This window comes from Acanthopagrus latus, chromosome 23, assembly GCF_904848185.1.
Source record: "Acanthopagrus latus isolate v.2019 chromosome 23, fAcaLat1.1, whole genome shotgun sequence".
NCBI classification, from domain to species: Eukaryota; Metazoa; Chordata; class Actinopteri; order Spariformes; family Sparidae; genus Acanthopagrus; species Acanthopagrus latus.
The window spans coordinates 10,255,008-10,271,381 of record NC_051061.1 but is presented as its reverse complement, the minus strand read 5'-3'; the positions used below and the strand labels follow the sequence as shown (position 1 = coordinate 10,271,381).

The 16,374-nt window shown below is 38.7% G+C and overlaps 3 gene segments (V, D, J or C); all 3 read right to left on the bottom strand.

The window, feature by feature from the left end:
- LOC119013993 overlaps nt 1-11,181 on the bottom strand; it is an 89,387-nt gene extending 78,206 nt beyond the window's left edge. The window contains 2 exon segments of the C gene segment in view: nt 10,737-11,036; nt 11,127-11,181. Coding sequence covers nt 10,737-11,036; nt 11,127-11,166 — 340 coding nt within the window.
- On the bottom strand, nt 7,529-8,068 carry LOC119014014. The segment is given in 2 exon segments: nt 7,529-7,836; nt 7,938-8,068. Coding segments are annotated over 2 exon segments (351 nt in total).
- A 3,580-nt stretch (nt 11,182-14,761) lies between the features above and the next one.
- LOC119014006 lies at nt 14,762-15,404 on the bottom strand. The segment is given in 2 exon segments: nt 14,762-15,261; nt 15,349-15,404. Coding segments are annotated over 2 exon segments (366 nt in total).
- Nucleotides 15,405-16,374: the final 970 nt, after the last annotated feature.

Genomic DNA, 16,374 nt, shown 5'->3' with positions numbered 1-16,374 from the left:
GAATTTAAGCTGCAGTCACTGCTGATGTTCCATTAGTTCTGTTCAGTCCACAGTGTCACTCAGATAAGATCAGTGAGATCAGCAGATATGAGAGTCTCCTTGTAGTGAGATACAGTCATGGTCAGAAGTTTACATACAAATGTTCATCATGGCAGTCTTCAGTTCCAATGATTTGAACAACTCTCCTTTTTCAGTGATGGAATTAGTGGAACACAAAATACTTTGCCACAAAAAAAATTTCATGAAGTTTGGTTCAATAATGAACTGATTCATTATATGTCTTCTGCAAACGAGACCAAATCTGCTGGCTCAAATAAATGTGTACATTAATCATAATGTTTGGTTAAATGTTGCTTGGCCATTTTCACCTCATGTAGGTGCTTTTGATGGTCTTCTACAAGCATCTCTTAGTCCTCTGGCAGAATTTTTAACTTCTCTTGACAGAAGTTCAACTACATTTGTTGGCTTCCTGGCACAGACTTGTTTCTTCAGAACAGTCCACATGTTCTCAGTGGGGTTCAAGTCAGGATTTCGGGAAGGCCAATCTAAAACCTCGGTTGTAGCCTGATTTAGCCGTTCCTTTACCACTTTTGATGCGTGTTTGGGATTACTGTCCTGTTGGAACACCCAACTGCAGCCAAGACCCAATCTCCTGGCTGATGATTTGAGGTTTTCCTCAAGAATTTGGAGATAATCCTTCTTCATTATTCCATTCACTTTCTTTAGAGCAGCTGATCAAATGGCAGCAAAGCAGACCCACAGCATAACACTACCAGCACTGAACTTGACAGTAGACTTTCACATTGATGTGTTTGTGGCTGAGTTTAGTGGATCTATGAACAAGCCCTATTAAAATGGGCTCAGATAAGTCACCAGCTGTTATCAATCAGCATCATTCAGAAGAAGTTAAGAGGGTTCAAATAGAGCAACTTGTTCATCAACATGAACACAGCAGCCAAACTACATCACAGTCACACTCAGGTAGCAGCGGAAACATCTACTCCTTCACAGGTTGTGCACATACAGCAGCATGAGATCTGCATGAATATGAACAATATACCATGCTGTGATACATCACAGAGACAGAGGATATAAACAGCTCACCCTGTGATCACTGAACCTCACCACGGACTGTATTTTGTGCAGTGATGAATTTAGTTGTGTTTAAGTCAGCATGAAGAAAGTTTTAATCTGTGCGTCGCCTCTCAAGTGTGTTGTGGGGACCAGGAGCCTGTAGGACACGAGTCACAGTCCACAGGAAACATTTCACTAGGGCATCTATTTGTCTGTGTGTAGGGAAACCACATTCTGGACTGACATTAGACATAAAAAGCCACATTTGTAACCCAGGGGGGAGGATCATTTTCTTGATGAAGTAATGATGACTTGGTAAACAATTTGGTTGTGAAAGTCAGAATATATCCTGGAAAAATATTCAACAGAAAACCTTGTGAAAAATACTGAATTTGTGGTTGTGGCGTGTTTACTCAAATGTTCAAAAAAGTAAAGTGTTATTTCTCAGTATAAATGACTTTATACAAAAAGGTTTCAACATACAAGAACACAGGTACAAAAATTAAATTTGGTATTAAATACATCCTGAGACTGAATTAAAATGAACACAGACACATTTTGAAATTAATGTGCAATTAGGGAATAACTGCTTGAGATTTTCTTTATTTTTTTCTCTTAATGTTAACAGTTGAGACACATGGTCTCTGGGTATTTGTGCAGGTCTGTTGGTGGTTGTTATCACTGTGGGCACACATACACAGTAATAAACAGCTGTGTCCTCAGGCTGCACATTCTGTACTGTTAGAGTCACCGAGCTGGTAGAAGTGTGTGTGTTGTAAAGGAACTTGTTCTTCAGAGCATTATTTTGATAAAAGGCTCCTCCGCCCCACCGGTGCCAAATCCAGTCCATTGGTTTTCCTTCACACTGTCTGATCCAACCTGTTGCATAGCTGTCATCAGTCAAAGAATAACCAGAGACCTGACAGGTGATGGTCAAAGACTGTCCAGGCTGCACAACCTTTGAGTCTGGCTGGATGAGATCAATACTGTTCACACCTGTGGAAACACAAATCAACATTATCTCCATCATCCATCTGACTATTCAGTCTTTCTAATGTGTTTATTAGTGTGAATCCACTGAAAGCTCCTCACAGGATCCAGCAGCCAGCAGCAGCAGCAGAGCTACAGAGAACATGGTTGGTATTGAAGGTGATCTGATGGGAGCTTCTTTTCTTCTGCTGCAGCTGACAGCATGATATCAAGTCTTTATAGCAGACTGTGAGGAAGTTCACTTTGCATAGAGAAGGACACTGACAGGATATAAAAGGAGCATCAACTGTCCTGTTACAAGGAGTCACAGCTTTAATTTGTGTTGTTAACATTCAGTTTGACATACATGTAATACAATTTTCATATGATTTTTATGATTCAGGTTTTTTTTATTCTTTACAAAACATAACAAGTCAGATGGAAACACGCTCACATAAAGAGAATATTTAAGTACACCAGAACACCAGAACTATAATTGTCACATCGCGGTGAGGTTGTCTTGTCTTGGGATCTGTCTCGTGAATTTCATTTTTTATTTTGAAAAGTAACTCTCCTCTCGTTTCAGGTCACTTGCCCTTCCTCCTGTGTCACCGGTCTGACGTCATCCCTGATTCCTGATTGTTTCCACCTGTGTTCCCCTCCCTCACGTGTATAAAGTCTTCGTCTTCCCCTGTCTGCGTCGCCTAAGTATTTCGTCTTTCATGTCACATACTAAAGCCTTTAACCACAGTCTTTAAACCTCGTCGTGATAAGTATATTTCTTGTTTTATTTATCTGCATTTTGCCTCTCAAGGAGAGTGAATGTTCTTTGTAATTTTCTGGTCAGGTATTTTGTGTTTTGAGTTGGAATTTTTATAGCTTTTTGTTTCTCCTCGTCGTGAGTGATTTTGTGTTGATTAACTTTGATAAAACGAGCAGTTATTTTTTCATAGCCTATTGTTTCCTCTTCGGAGAGTTTTGTTTCGTAATATTTTATATCAAAGATTATTTCCTAGAATAGAGTAGGATCCTCCTGCGGGAGCGTTTTTTGTTATTCCATGTTCTATGTTGTTCGTCTCGTTTGTCTTCAGAATTTTTCATAGTCGTTTGTTTTCATTCGTCCTGGAGAGTGTCAAAATCAGATTAATAAAATTTGATTGTACTTTCGAGCATTCTGCATCTGAGTCCTATTTTCTGTCCAAGCCTGTCAATAATTTTTTTTTCTACATCAAGCAGTTTTATTTAGATGATGATTCTCTGATTGTGTTGATTTCCTTGAACTGAAGATTATTTCTGTAATTGTGAAAAAGCAGAAAGTAAAGTTTTGGCTGTTGTGATATGTTGAGTATTTGTACAGCGTTGCTCCTTCCTGTATCACTGTGGCTCCCGAGCACAATAATAAACAGCAGAATCTTCAGTCTTCAGACTGCTCATCTGCAGATACACCTGCTGTCTGCTGTTGTCTCTGGAGCCAGTAAACCGGCCTTTGACTGACTCAGAGTAGAATTTCCTATCATTATCATTTTCAACCCAGGCAATCCACTCCAGTCCTTTTCCAGGAGCCTGTCTGATCCAGTTCATATGGTAGCTGCTGAATGTGAATCCAGAGGCTGTACAGGTCAATCTGTGAGATTCTCCAGGCCTTTTAACCACTGATTCAGATTCTGTCAGAGTCTGACCATCAACACCTGTTGAGACAAATAAAATGTGTCATTGGCTTGGCAGCACAAATAAAAGTTATCTAAAATTAAGATCAGTGTAGGTGTTCACCTGCCCAGCAGACAGTTAACAGCAGCAGTCCTGTCCTATAGTCCATCATGTTAAACTGTGTGTCCACTGTTCTCTGTCATCCTCTCTGCAGTCAGATAAGTAGAGGAGGAAGACATCTGAGTTTTGCATTGACTCCTCCTCACAGAGTGGAAATGGATTTGACTTGGATCTCAGTTACTGTTTGGTGAAAGCGGTGAACTGAATGTTTATTGTAAATGAGTCATTCCTCCAAGAGACCCTTTTCATATTTCAGTACAATTTGTGCAACAGGTTGACAATCACGTGATTAAAATTGGTTGACCTCCATTATAAAGCACAGTGTGCAACAAATGAATAGTTTCACAACATTTGATCAATTGCAAAATGCCACTAAAGTGAATATTCATCATTATACTTTAGAGGGGGAAACACAAAAATTACATAACAAATGTTGTTTCTTGTGTTGTTATGTCTGATACTTCTTTTCAAGTGTTCATACCATCAGGGTAAAGAAAACCTTGTTTAATCTAAAATATTTTTCCTTATTCAATCTTAATTTAGATTACTTTTAAAACACACTTTTCTCCACTATACATTCAATGTTATTGTAACTGCACATTTGAATGAACGATGTTGTATTCCTTTTATTTTTTTCATTGCTGAATGTGTCTTTCTCTTTATCACTGAGCAGGTGTTGAAACCATTAGTGGTCTGAGGGCTCCTCCTCTGGTGGCTTCATGTTACAAGTGTTCAGGCACTGAGGGGTTTTTGTTCAGGTCTACTGATGGTTTGTGTTATTGTGGCTCTCTGGCACAGTAATACACAGCAGTGTCTTCAGGCTGCACATTCTGTCCATTTAGAGTCACTGTGCTGCTGGAAGAGTCTGAGCTGATGCTGAACTTGTTCTTTAGTGAATCTTTGACTTCTGTGTCATCACCAATCCACTCCAGTCCTTTCCCTGCAGGCTGTCTGATCCAAGCTGTAGCATAGCTGCTAACAGAATAAGAGACCTGACAGGTGATGGTCAGACGTTGACCTGGCTGCACAGTCACAGAGGCTGGCTGTGTCAACTGTTCACACTTCACACCTGTGGAGGAAAACATGTTGAATATTGAATGAGTGTAATAACAGTGAACAGTCAGTGTGCTGTGATCATACTGTCAGTGTCTCTGCCTCAGTGAGACTCACAGGATCCAGCAGCCAGCAGCAGCAGCAGAGCTACAGAGAACATGGTTGGTATTGAAGGTGATCTGATGGGAGCTTCTCTTCTTCTGCTGCAGCTGACAGCATGATATCAAGTCTTTATAGCAGACTGTGAGGAAGTTCACTTTGCATAGAGAAGGACACTGACAGGATATAAAAGGAGCAACAACTGTCCTGTTGCAAGGAGTCACAGCTTGGAGTTGTGAACATTCATTTTAAAAATATGAGAGAAGATGTGTTTATTATTTGAAGAACAGCTTAATCATGAAGACTGTTTTTTCACAAATATTCTAACAAAAGGCAGATGAGTGAAACATTCACATTAAGATCAACAAAACATTAACTGTTCCATTGGTGAACTGAATATAATATAAAAAAAAAAAAGAAAACATGAAGCGTTTGTAGTTTATTTGATTTGTATTATTTTTCTATGTTTTCACTCTGTGAAATGCAAAATTTTGACGTGCGTGTTTCTTCGATCAGACCTGGACAGTGATTTTGTGCTGTTCTTGACTGTTTTATGAGAGGATTACTGTTACTGTAAATCATTTGTTGTCTTGTGTTTTTAATGGTTATTGTAGTTGGTAAATGATCATTCTCCTTTATCTTTCACACTTTTAATAAAACATGACCACAAAACAGAAATTCTCATCCCAGCCCAGTAAAGAGGAGTTTTGTAGGTTTTTGCACAGCTGCTCAACCAACTCCAGTCACTGTGGCTCTCGAGCACAATAGTAAACAGCAGAATCTTCAGTCTTCAGACTGCTCATCTGCAGATACACCTGCTTTCTGTTGTTGTCTCTGGAGATGGTAAACCGGCCTTTGACTGACTCAGAGTAGTAAGTGCTGCCACTAGCAGTATAGATTCGAGCAAGTCATTCCAGTCCTTTTCCAGGAGCCTGTCTGATCCAGCTCATCCCATAGCTGCTGAATGTGAATCCAGAGGCTGTACAGGTCAATCTGTGAGATTCTCCAGGCCTTTTAACCACTGGTTCAGATTCTGTCAGAGTCTGACCATCAACACCTGTTGAGACAACAAATATGTGCATGTCATTGGCTTGGCAGCATAAATAAATGTTATCTACAATTAAGAGATTTGTAGATGTTCACCTGCCCAGCAGACAGTTAACAGCAGCAGTCCTGTCCTATAGTCCATCATGTTAAACTGTGTGTCCACTGTTCTCTGTCATCCTCTCTGCAGTCAGATAAGTAGAGGAGGAAGACATCTGAGTTTTGCATTGACTCCTCCTCACATGGAGTAGAGAACTGAATTGGACTTGTTTGCCTACTGCTGTTCTTTGAGAGTTTTTACTCAAGCCAAATTAATTAAATTCATGCATCTGACATATGAATTTACCTTGTATGCAAATTGTTAGATTTCACACTATTGGCATAATTGCATGATTGTCGGATGTCAGAATTTAAATGAGCCAGGAAACTGAGAGGTCAAGAAAAACTACAGGTGGAAGACTGAGGCCAAAATGGGACAGAACACTGCAGAGGACATGTGAAGTGAGATCAATTTCATACTTTATTATACTACAGTATGTAAATATGTAATACTGTCTTATCATTAATTGAATGATATATGATGTAGTATTTCTGCTATGCTGCTAAAAACATACAAAGAATCGTGTCATTAATTAACGATATGAGTCTGTTTTGTACTGTTTGCTGTCTGCTGTTATTAATCACACCACTGTCACTTTACCTCAAAACTCTCTCTTTGGTTGCCGTAGTATAGTTATTTCTATTAAAATTTCTATATCTCTGAGTATCATCTTATCATTTCTCTGTTTCTCTGTTTTTTATATGTCATTTTGCAGCTGGAACAACCACATTTACTCTGTACTGTATCACAGCAATTTATTTAAAAACAAACAAACAGATTTTATCAGTATGATATTTTGAGAGGAAAACCTGTTCATGAGGTCAGTCCAGCTGGTTGCCACAGTGAGGAATACATGTGCATCAGAATCACACAATTTATTCAAATATTAACTGTAGTGTTGAAATAAGTCACTCCTCTTTGTTGTATATTACTATGTATGATTATACATTCAACATGACACAGGCTTTATGTGAAAGACGATGACAGATTTTTCTCGTTTCTGTTCTCCGTACTGTTGATTTTCTTAATTCAAAAAATGTGTTCAATAGTCAAACCAATTTCTGGATGAAAACACCAATGTGAATTAAAAAAAGTTTCTTGAAAGATGGAGAACTTTGAATAACAATGTTGTGAGCTGAAATAATGCTGTCAGCAATTTACAGGAATATTGAGAGTCAGACAGAGAACTTTTGGAAAATGTCTGCAATGTTTGATGTTATGATGTTTGATGTTTAGGTCTCATAATGAAGAATGTCATATTAATTTCACTTTTCAGTACAATGTATGTCTCTTCTTCTCTTTACTGTAACAGTGAACTGGTGTTGAAATCATTAGTGGTCTGAGGGCTCCTCCTCTGGTGGCTTCATGTTACAAGTGTTCAGGCACTGAGGGGTTTTTGTTCAGGTCTACTGATGGTTTGTGTTATTGTGGCTGTCTGGCACAGTAATACACAGCAGTGTCTTCAGGCTGCACATTCTGTCCATTTAGAGTCACTGTGTTGCTGGAAGAGTCGAAATTGATACTGAACTTGTTCTTCAGGGAATCTTTGATGTATGTGCTGTATCCACCACCTCCTCTTATAATCCACTCCAGTCCTTTCCCTGCAGGCTGTCTGATCCAAGCTGTAGCATAGCTGCTAACAGAATAAGAGACCTGACAGGTGATGGTCAGACGTTGACCTGGCTGCACAGTCACAGAGGCTGGCTGTGTCAACTGTTCACACTTCACACCTGTGGAGGAAAACATGTTGAATATTGAATGAGTGTAATAACAGTGAACAGTCAGTGTGCTGTGATCATACTGTCAGTGTCTCTGCCTCAGTGAGACTCACAGGATCCAGCAGCCAGCAGCAGCAGCAGAGCTACAGAGAACATGGTTGGTATTGAAGGTGATCTGATGGGAGCTTCTCTTCTTCTGCTGCAGCTGACAGCATGATATCAAGTCTTTATAGCAGACTGTGAGGAAGTTCACTTTGCATAGAGAAGGACACTGACAGGATATAACAGAAGGATCAACTGTCCTGTTATAAGGAGTCACAGCTTGGAGTTGTGCTGTGAACATTCATTTTGAGACACAAGTAAGACACACACTGACACAAAGAGAATATTTAAATAACATTTGAGAGAATTGACTGCCCTCGAGTAATTTTATAAAAGAAGCATTATTTTTCTCCTTTAAATTATGACTCATTCAGATTCCACAAAATTTAGATACATTATTGCATCTTAATTTGTATAAATGTTTAATTTTGTAACAGTTTTATTTCAGTGACCACATTGTTTTGCTGTCTTTGGGCCTTTAATCAACAAATAAACTTTATTGTATTTAATGTTTCCTATCAAAATTTCTCAGCAACATATTTAAAAGTTTAATATAATTGTGTATGATATTGAGGTATCTGGATGGCAACACACTCCGATCTTTGATTTTATTTAGTTTAGATTTACCAATGACTAATTGTTTCTCCTTGTGTGAGTTAAGAAATGTAGATGGAGTGGGGCTCACAGCTCGAAGGGTTCCGCAGTCGATTTTCAGCTGTGGGTGTGTTAAAGGTTACCAGACGACAAGGACAGCATAAAGTACTAACCCTGAGTTTGACCCCCACGCCAAATGGTGGAAGATGCCTAAATGTTTATGTTCCTGTAGAAGGACAGAGACCATTGGGGAGCTAAGTTAGATGAGTTAAGGGAGATGAGCAGGTCAACTCCTCATTTAATCTGTTGGAAAATTTACCAAAGTGACCAAATAGAAGAAGTGGGTGTGTACTGGAGAAGGGACTCTGAAAACGCTCTCACAAGAAGAGAAGGGGAGGTGGTATTTGGTAGATTTTCTAAGATTGAAGGCTTGATAGGATTTCTGACAGGGCAGAGGGCGAAGCGCTTTGGTTTTGCTTTTGCCATAGATTTGAGAATACCAGAAAGTGGCCGATTCTCGATCGGACGCTGGCATGAGCTCTGTTTCAATTCCACCTCGCCTTGCCTTCACAGAATTCTTTTATAATCAAACTACAAGCCAACACCTTTGAAGAAGCAATCCCACAAACGACAACATAAAATACTTTGTTTGGCTCCCTCAGCCCAGGAAAGATGTGTACTGCAGGTTTTTGTACAGCTGCTCAACCAACTCCAGTCACTGTGGCTCTCGAGCACAATAATAAACAGCAGAATCTTCAGTCTTCAGACTGCTCATCTGCAGATACACCTGCTGTCTGCTGTTTTCTCTGGAGATGGTAAACCGTCCTTTCACTGACTCAGAGTAGTAGATGTAGCTACTGCCACCACTGTCGATATAGACATAGGCAATCCACTCCAGTCCTTTTCCAGGAGCCTGTCTGATCCAGGACATAGCGTAGTCACTGAATGTGAATCCAGAGGCTGTACAGGTCAATCTGTGAGATTCTCCAGGCCTTTTAACCACTGGTTCAGATTCTGTCAGAGTCTGACCATCAACACCTGTTGAGACAAAAAATATGTGTGTCATTGGCTTGGCAGCACAAATAAAAGTAATCTAAAATTAAGACCTTTTTAGATCCTCACCTGCCCAGCAGACAGTTAACAGCAGCAGTCCTGTCCTATAGTCCATCATGTTAAACTGTGTGTCCACTGTTCTCTGTCATCCTCTCTGCAGTCAGATAAGTAGAGAAGGAAGACATCTGAGTTTTGCATTGACTCCTCCTCACAAGAGAGGAACTGGACTGACTTATACATTAGTTACTGTTTGGTAAAACTGTAGAATGGTTCAATATCTGGATGTCTCACTCTTTTTGGATGACCGTGAAGGTGCAAGAAAAGCTTCCAGCCTGAACGCCTTTTGGAAGTCTACAGACATCTAACTCAGTTTCAACATCGGAATTGCTGTCATTGTAAAACAAACAGTCATGTAAAATACTTGTTGATAGAGAAAAAATAGTTAAATCATAGTGTGAACTGAATTTATGACAAATAGCTATATCATATAAAGTAATTTGAAAATGAAATTCATAATATGGGGTGGACTTTTGAGAAAATGTCCAGAAATGTTCCAATGTCAGGTTGTTGTGTAAAACATCATTAAAAAGAAAGCGATCGTTTGTCAAGCAAGCACAATACCTTCACTATGAACAGTTTCATTAAATACAATGTTTTGGTCCTCTAAGCTTTGAACAGTAGTCAAACGGATGGAAGTTAGATGATCAAAACATAGTAGCCTGTGAGGTAGACACCTGGACATCAGTGAAGATCGATAAATATAATGTAGATATCAGGGGACAGGAAACTACAGCAGGAAAAAAAAAAAACATGTTTTGTTTGATGGTTTATTTTATTCTAACATGACAAATGTTTAAAAACATAGTTATGAGCTGAAAAAAAAATCATCATGAATTCATTAATTGTGAGTCAGACAGAGAAGACGCTTTTTAGATAATATCTCTGCTACATTCAATAATATTGTTGTTGTGCATTCTAATGAAATGTGTTGTATGCAGTTTTCTTCATCATTGTTAAATGTGTCTGTTTCTCTTTACAATTAAAGTGAACTGGTGTTGAGATCATTAGTGGTCTGAGGGCTCCTCCTCTGGTGGCTTCATGTTACAAGTGTTCAGACACTGAGGGGTTTTTGTTCAGGTCTACTGATGGTTTGTGTTATTGTGGCTCTCTGGCACAGTAATACACAGCAGTGTCTTCAGACTGCACATTCTGTCCATTTAGAGTCACTGTGTTGCTAGAAGAGTCTGAGTTGATACTGAACTTGTTCTTAAGTGACGCTTTCATGTAGGTGCTGTATCCAACATGTGCACCACCAATCCACTCCAGTCCTTTCCCTGCAGGCTGTCTGATCCAGTGAGTGCGATAGCTGCTGAGAGAATAAGAGACCTGACAGGTGATGGTCAGACGTTGACCTGGCTGCACAGTCACAGAGGCTGGCTGTGTCAACTGATCACACTTCACACCTGTTGAAAAAACAAAATGTTTTGTAACAGATAATCAAGTTAAACTACAATAGAAGAACTGTTGACTTTGACAAATCCAGAGAGACTCACATCCAGCTGCCAACAGCAGCAGCAGAGCTACAGAAAACATGGTTGATGTTGAAACTGACGTGCTGTGAACTCCACTGACAGCCTGATGGGAAGTTTTTATAGCTGAGTAACAAGGAAGCTCACTGAGTTTGCATAGAATCAAACATATGAAGCATCAATGTTGGTCTGACTGGAGCCAATAGAAGAGTCTGTTGACTGTTATAATATCTACAGAGTGAAAACATGCAGGGAAATCACCTCTGCTTTACACATGATATTTTCATTTCATTACACACTCAACTGGAACATTTTGAAAATGTCCTTGTTTTTACAGAAATGAAACAACCATTAATTTTGATTTAATATCAAAAATTTAAGTCATTTCTTGGGCAACTGCATGAAAATGATGAGGACCATTATTACTGTACCTAATGTCATTATTAACTGATGATGGATGATCATGGATGATAATCAACTCAAAACTAAAACCATGCAACAAATAAAAACACAGGGTTATTTAGCCCATATAAAAATGTACCTAGTTTTCCGATATATTCATATATAGAAAACTTTGTTTCTTGTTTCACTGAAGAAAGCTGTCAATATTCTCTCCACATCTTGAGAAAGTATCATTTCTCATCAATGTCACTTTAATGCCAGCCATACATCAGTGGTTCTCAAGTGTCTCTGTGTTGTATCATTATGAATGACATTATGAAAATACCTAAAAAAACAAAACCCCAAAAAACACATGATTTGTATTTTTTTGCATTAATGTGTAGAAATGCTCAGTATTTAAGGTATCTTAATTGCAAAAAAACACACAAAAAAACAGATTATTTTGCTGTCTTGGTCCTTTTGACAGAAAGTGTTGTTTCGTGTGTTTGTTTACTTATCATATTCCCAATGAGCAGTTTGCAGGACAAAGTTGTTTATTATTCTTGAAATAATAAATTAGGATATAAGATATAGTATATCAAACAATATGACAAAAGTTTAACGAATGAGCAACACTAACCCAGTAAATATGAGCACTGCAGGTTTTTGTACAGCTGCTCAACCAACTCCAGTCACTGTGGCTGTCGAGCACAATAATAAACAGCAGAATCTTCAGTCTTCAGACTGCTCATCTGCAGATACACCTGCTGTCTGCTGTTGTCTCTGGAGATGGTAAACCGGCCTTTGACCAACTCAGAGTAGTAAGTGCTGCCACCACCACTGCTGATATAAGCGATCCACTCCAGTCCTTTTCCAGGAGCCTGTCTGATCCAGCTCATCCAGTAGCTGCTGAATGTGAATCCAGAGGCTGTACAGATCAATCTGTGAGGTTCTCCAGGCCTTTTAACCACTGGTTCAGATTCTGTCAGAGTCTGACCATCAACACCTGTTGACATAATTAAAAATAACCAAGTGAAATAATATGATGATACTAATAAGAGCTATATCATATTAAGATCAGTGTAGGTGTTCACCTGCCCAGCAGACAGTTAACAGCAGCAGTCCTGTCCTATAGTCCATCATGTTAAACTGTGTGTCCACTGTTCTCTGTCATCCTCTCTGCAGTCAGATAAGTAGAGGAGGAAGACATCTGAGTTTTGCATTGACTCCTCCTCACAGGGAGGAAACTGTTCCCTGATGTATTTTAAGACAACACCAAAATGTAAATCTTACTTCAGGAATCTGTCACATTATCCAAACAGAAAACTTTCAAACAAATTAACTTATAATTTGTCTCACTTCCTTTGAACAGCATGTGCAATAAATACTAATCAGCAGCTTTCTTATGATCACCAACATGCATGAGTAGTTTTGAAATCTGTTGATTTGTCATCTAATCCTGTTAAACATTCCACCAATAATCAGAATGTGTTTTGGGGCATTTATGAATTTTAACGTTTTTAGATGACAATAAAAATCTAGTCTTATTTAATGTTTTGACAACTGAAGAAACTCTGTTACTGTGAGTGATGTGACATCATTTGATAAATATTTAGTCATGAGGTTACAATAAACTCTATGTGAATCTAATGTGGATATAAAGTGCTTTTGCAGGTGGAGATAAAACCCAGATGTCATGAGGATCGAATGTTTGTTGTCTGTGGAGGTTTTTGTGCAGCTGCTCCACTGTCCTCAGTCACTGTGTCTGTCGAGCACAGAAGTAAACAGCAGAATCTTCTGCTGTCAGGCTCCTGATCTCGAGGTACTGAGTGCTGCTGGACACGTCTTCAGTCATGAGTCGTGTTTATAAGAGGAGAAGTTTGCATAGACCTCCTCTACAGGTTTAAAGAGGAAACATGTCACACACACATATTTTCATAAGTGGAGTAACAACAGACATTGTAGAAAAAAGTCCTGGGAACTAATTTCTGGACTTTTTTTTTTTTCTTTTCTAAATGACATACAATGTAAAATTTTAGACCTTAGACCAGCTTGTCCAAATTTTACAGGGAAATTATTGGTGAAGAAACACTGCTACTGTTTAAGTTGTAGTTAAGTTAGGAATTTGTTTCCCCCCATCTTTTCAAGGCATTGCAATACATAAAAATATATTATTAAATATGTCACATGCATCTCGTATTGCGGGACATTTAAGTCTCTCTCAGTCTCTTCTACTGATATTGATACTGATGTCGACTGCAGGGGAAGTCGACTTAATTTACCATTACAAATCTCAACTCTTCTTCTTTCTATCAGAAATAAAAAAAAAATACCTCAGTGACTCAGTGAATTACATAAAGAATATTTTTTTAGCATCAGACAGCACTGTATATATTAATTTCAGCATTTGATAACTTGTGTGTACTTGAGTCACATGGTCTCTGGGTATTTGTGCAGGTCTGTTGGTGGTTTGTATCACTGTGGACACACGTACACAGTAATAAACAGCTGTGTCCTCAGGCTGCAGATTCTGTCCTGTTAGAGTCACTGTTCTAGCAGAAGTGTCTCTGCTGTAGCTGAACTTGTTCTTCAGAGCATTATTTTGAGTAAGGCTACAACCACCCCACATATGGAAAATCCAGTCCATTGGTTTTCCTTCACACTGTCTGATCCAACCTGTTGCATAGCTGCTGTCAGTCAAAGAATAACCAGAGACCTGACAGGTGATGGTCAAAGACTGTCCAGGCTGCACAACCTTTGAGTCTGGCTGGATGAGATCAATACTGTTCACACCTGTGGAAACACAAATCAACATTATCTCCATCATCCATCTGACTATTCAGTCTTTCTAATGTGTTTATTAGTGTGAATCCACTGAAAGCTCCTCACAGGATCCAGCAGCCAGCAGCAGCAGCAGCAGAGCTACAGAGAACATGGTTGATGTTGAAGCTGAACTGATGTGAGCTCTTCTGTCCTCTGTCAGGACACTGACAGGATATAAAAGGAAGATCAACTGTCCTATTACAAGGAGTGACAGCTTGGAGTTGTGCTGTGAACATTCATTTTGACACACATGTAATACAATTTTCATATGATTTTTTCTGATTCAGTTTTTTTATTCTTTACAAAACATCAACAACTATCACTATATTTAGATGATAAAAGCTGTAAAATGGAACAGAAGAGTTTTAACAATGATAACAAGGAATGCCCCTTAAACAGGACTTTCACTCTTCTAACATGTAGTACATATGTTAATGTAAAATGTTTCAATCTATGAAGTTTTCTGGGAGATCTTGTAAAACGTTTTCTCAAGATCAAGATTTGTGTCATGATCCAAGGAAAAAAATTTAAAGTTGCAATATAATTGTGCATGAAATAAAACACTTCGTGCTTGGGCTCCTTCAGTCCAGTAAAGACGTGTACCGTAGGTTTTTGTACAGCTGCTCAACCAACTCCAGTCACTGTGGCTGTCGAGCACAATAATAAACAGCAGAATCTTCAGTCTTCAGACTGCTCATCTGCAGATACACCTGCTGTCTGCTGTTGTCTCTGGAGATGGTAAACCGTCCTTTGACTGACTCAGAGTAGTACTTTGTGCTACCACTACCGCTATCAATCCAGGCAAGCCACTCCAGTCCTTTTCCAGGAGCCTGTCTGACCCAGTTCATAGCGTAGCTGCTGAATGTGAATCCAGATGCTGTACAGGTCAATTTGTGAGATTCTCCAGGCCTTTTAACCACTGGTTCAGATTCTGTCAGAGTCTGACCATCAACACCTGTTGAGATGAAAAGAAAAACATGTGTCATTGGCTTGGCAGCACAAATAAAAGTAATCTAAAATTAAGAGATTTGTAGATGTTCACCTGCCCAGCAGACAGTTAACAGCAGCAGTCCTGTCCTATAGTCCATCATGTTAAACTGTGTGTCCACTGTTCTCTGTCATCCTCTCTGCAGTCAGATAAGTAGAGGAGGAAGACATCTGAGTTTTGCATTGACTCCTCCTCAGAGTGTGGATCTGGATTTGACTTGGATCTCAGTTACTGTTTGCTGAAACTGGAGAACTGAATATTTATTTTTAATAAGTTATTCCTCCAAGAGAACCTTTTCATGTTTAGCACATTTTATGCAGGAGTATGACAAGCATGTGATTAAAATTGGTTGACCTTCATTACAAAGTACAGTGTGCAACAGATGAAGAGTTTCACATTTGATCAATTGCACAGTGCCACCAAAGCGAATATATATTAAAGTGAATTTGAAAGGGGGAGACAACACAGTGACAACAAATGTTGTTTCCAATGTTGTTATGTTGATTTTCTGACACTTCTTTTGAAGTGTTCCTGAGGAATACCTTTTTAAAACAATAGGGGAAAGAAAAAATGTAGTCTAAAGTATTTTTTTTATGTTACAATTTAATTGAGATGACTTTTAAAACACACTTGTCTCCACTACAGTCAATGTTATTCAAATGTATTTGACTTGGATCTCAGTTACTGTTTGGTGAAACTGGAGAATGAATATTTTCTGAACATGTTTGATCATTAAACAGAAACTCGTTCATGTTTAGCAGTTTTTTGTGCAAATATTTGACAAACTTATCATTTAATTTTGTTGCCCCTCATTATGAAGAATTGTGCATCATGTGGAGAATTTGACAAGCTGATCAATTTTCCAATATCACTAAATTGAGCATTTGTAACAATATTTTAATCAGATTATGAAGGAATGACAACATATGTTGTTTTTTTGTGTTTTAATGTTGATTTTCCAATGAAGTATTTATGAGGCATACCTTTTAAAGGACACCAGAGGAAATTAAACTGCAGCAGCAAATATTGAACTTGTTTAAGTTTCATGTTTGTTTAAATGAAACTCTTTTGTAATGCAGT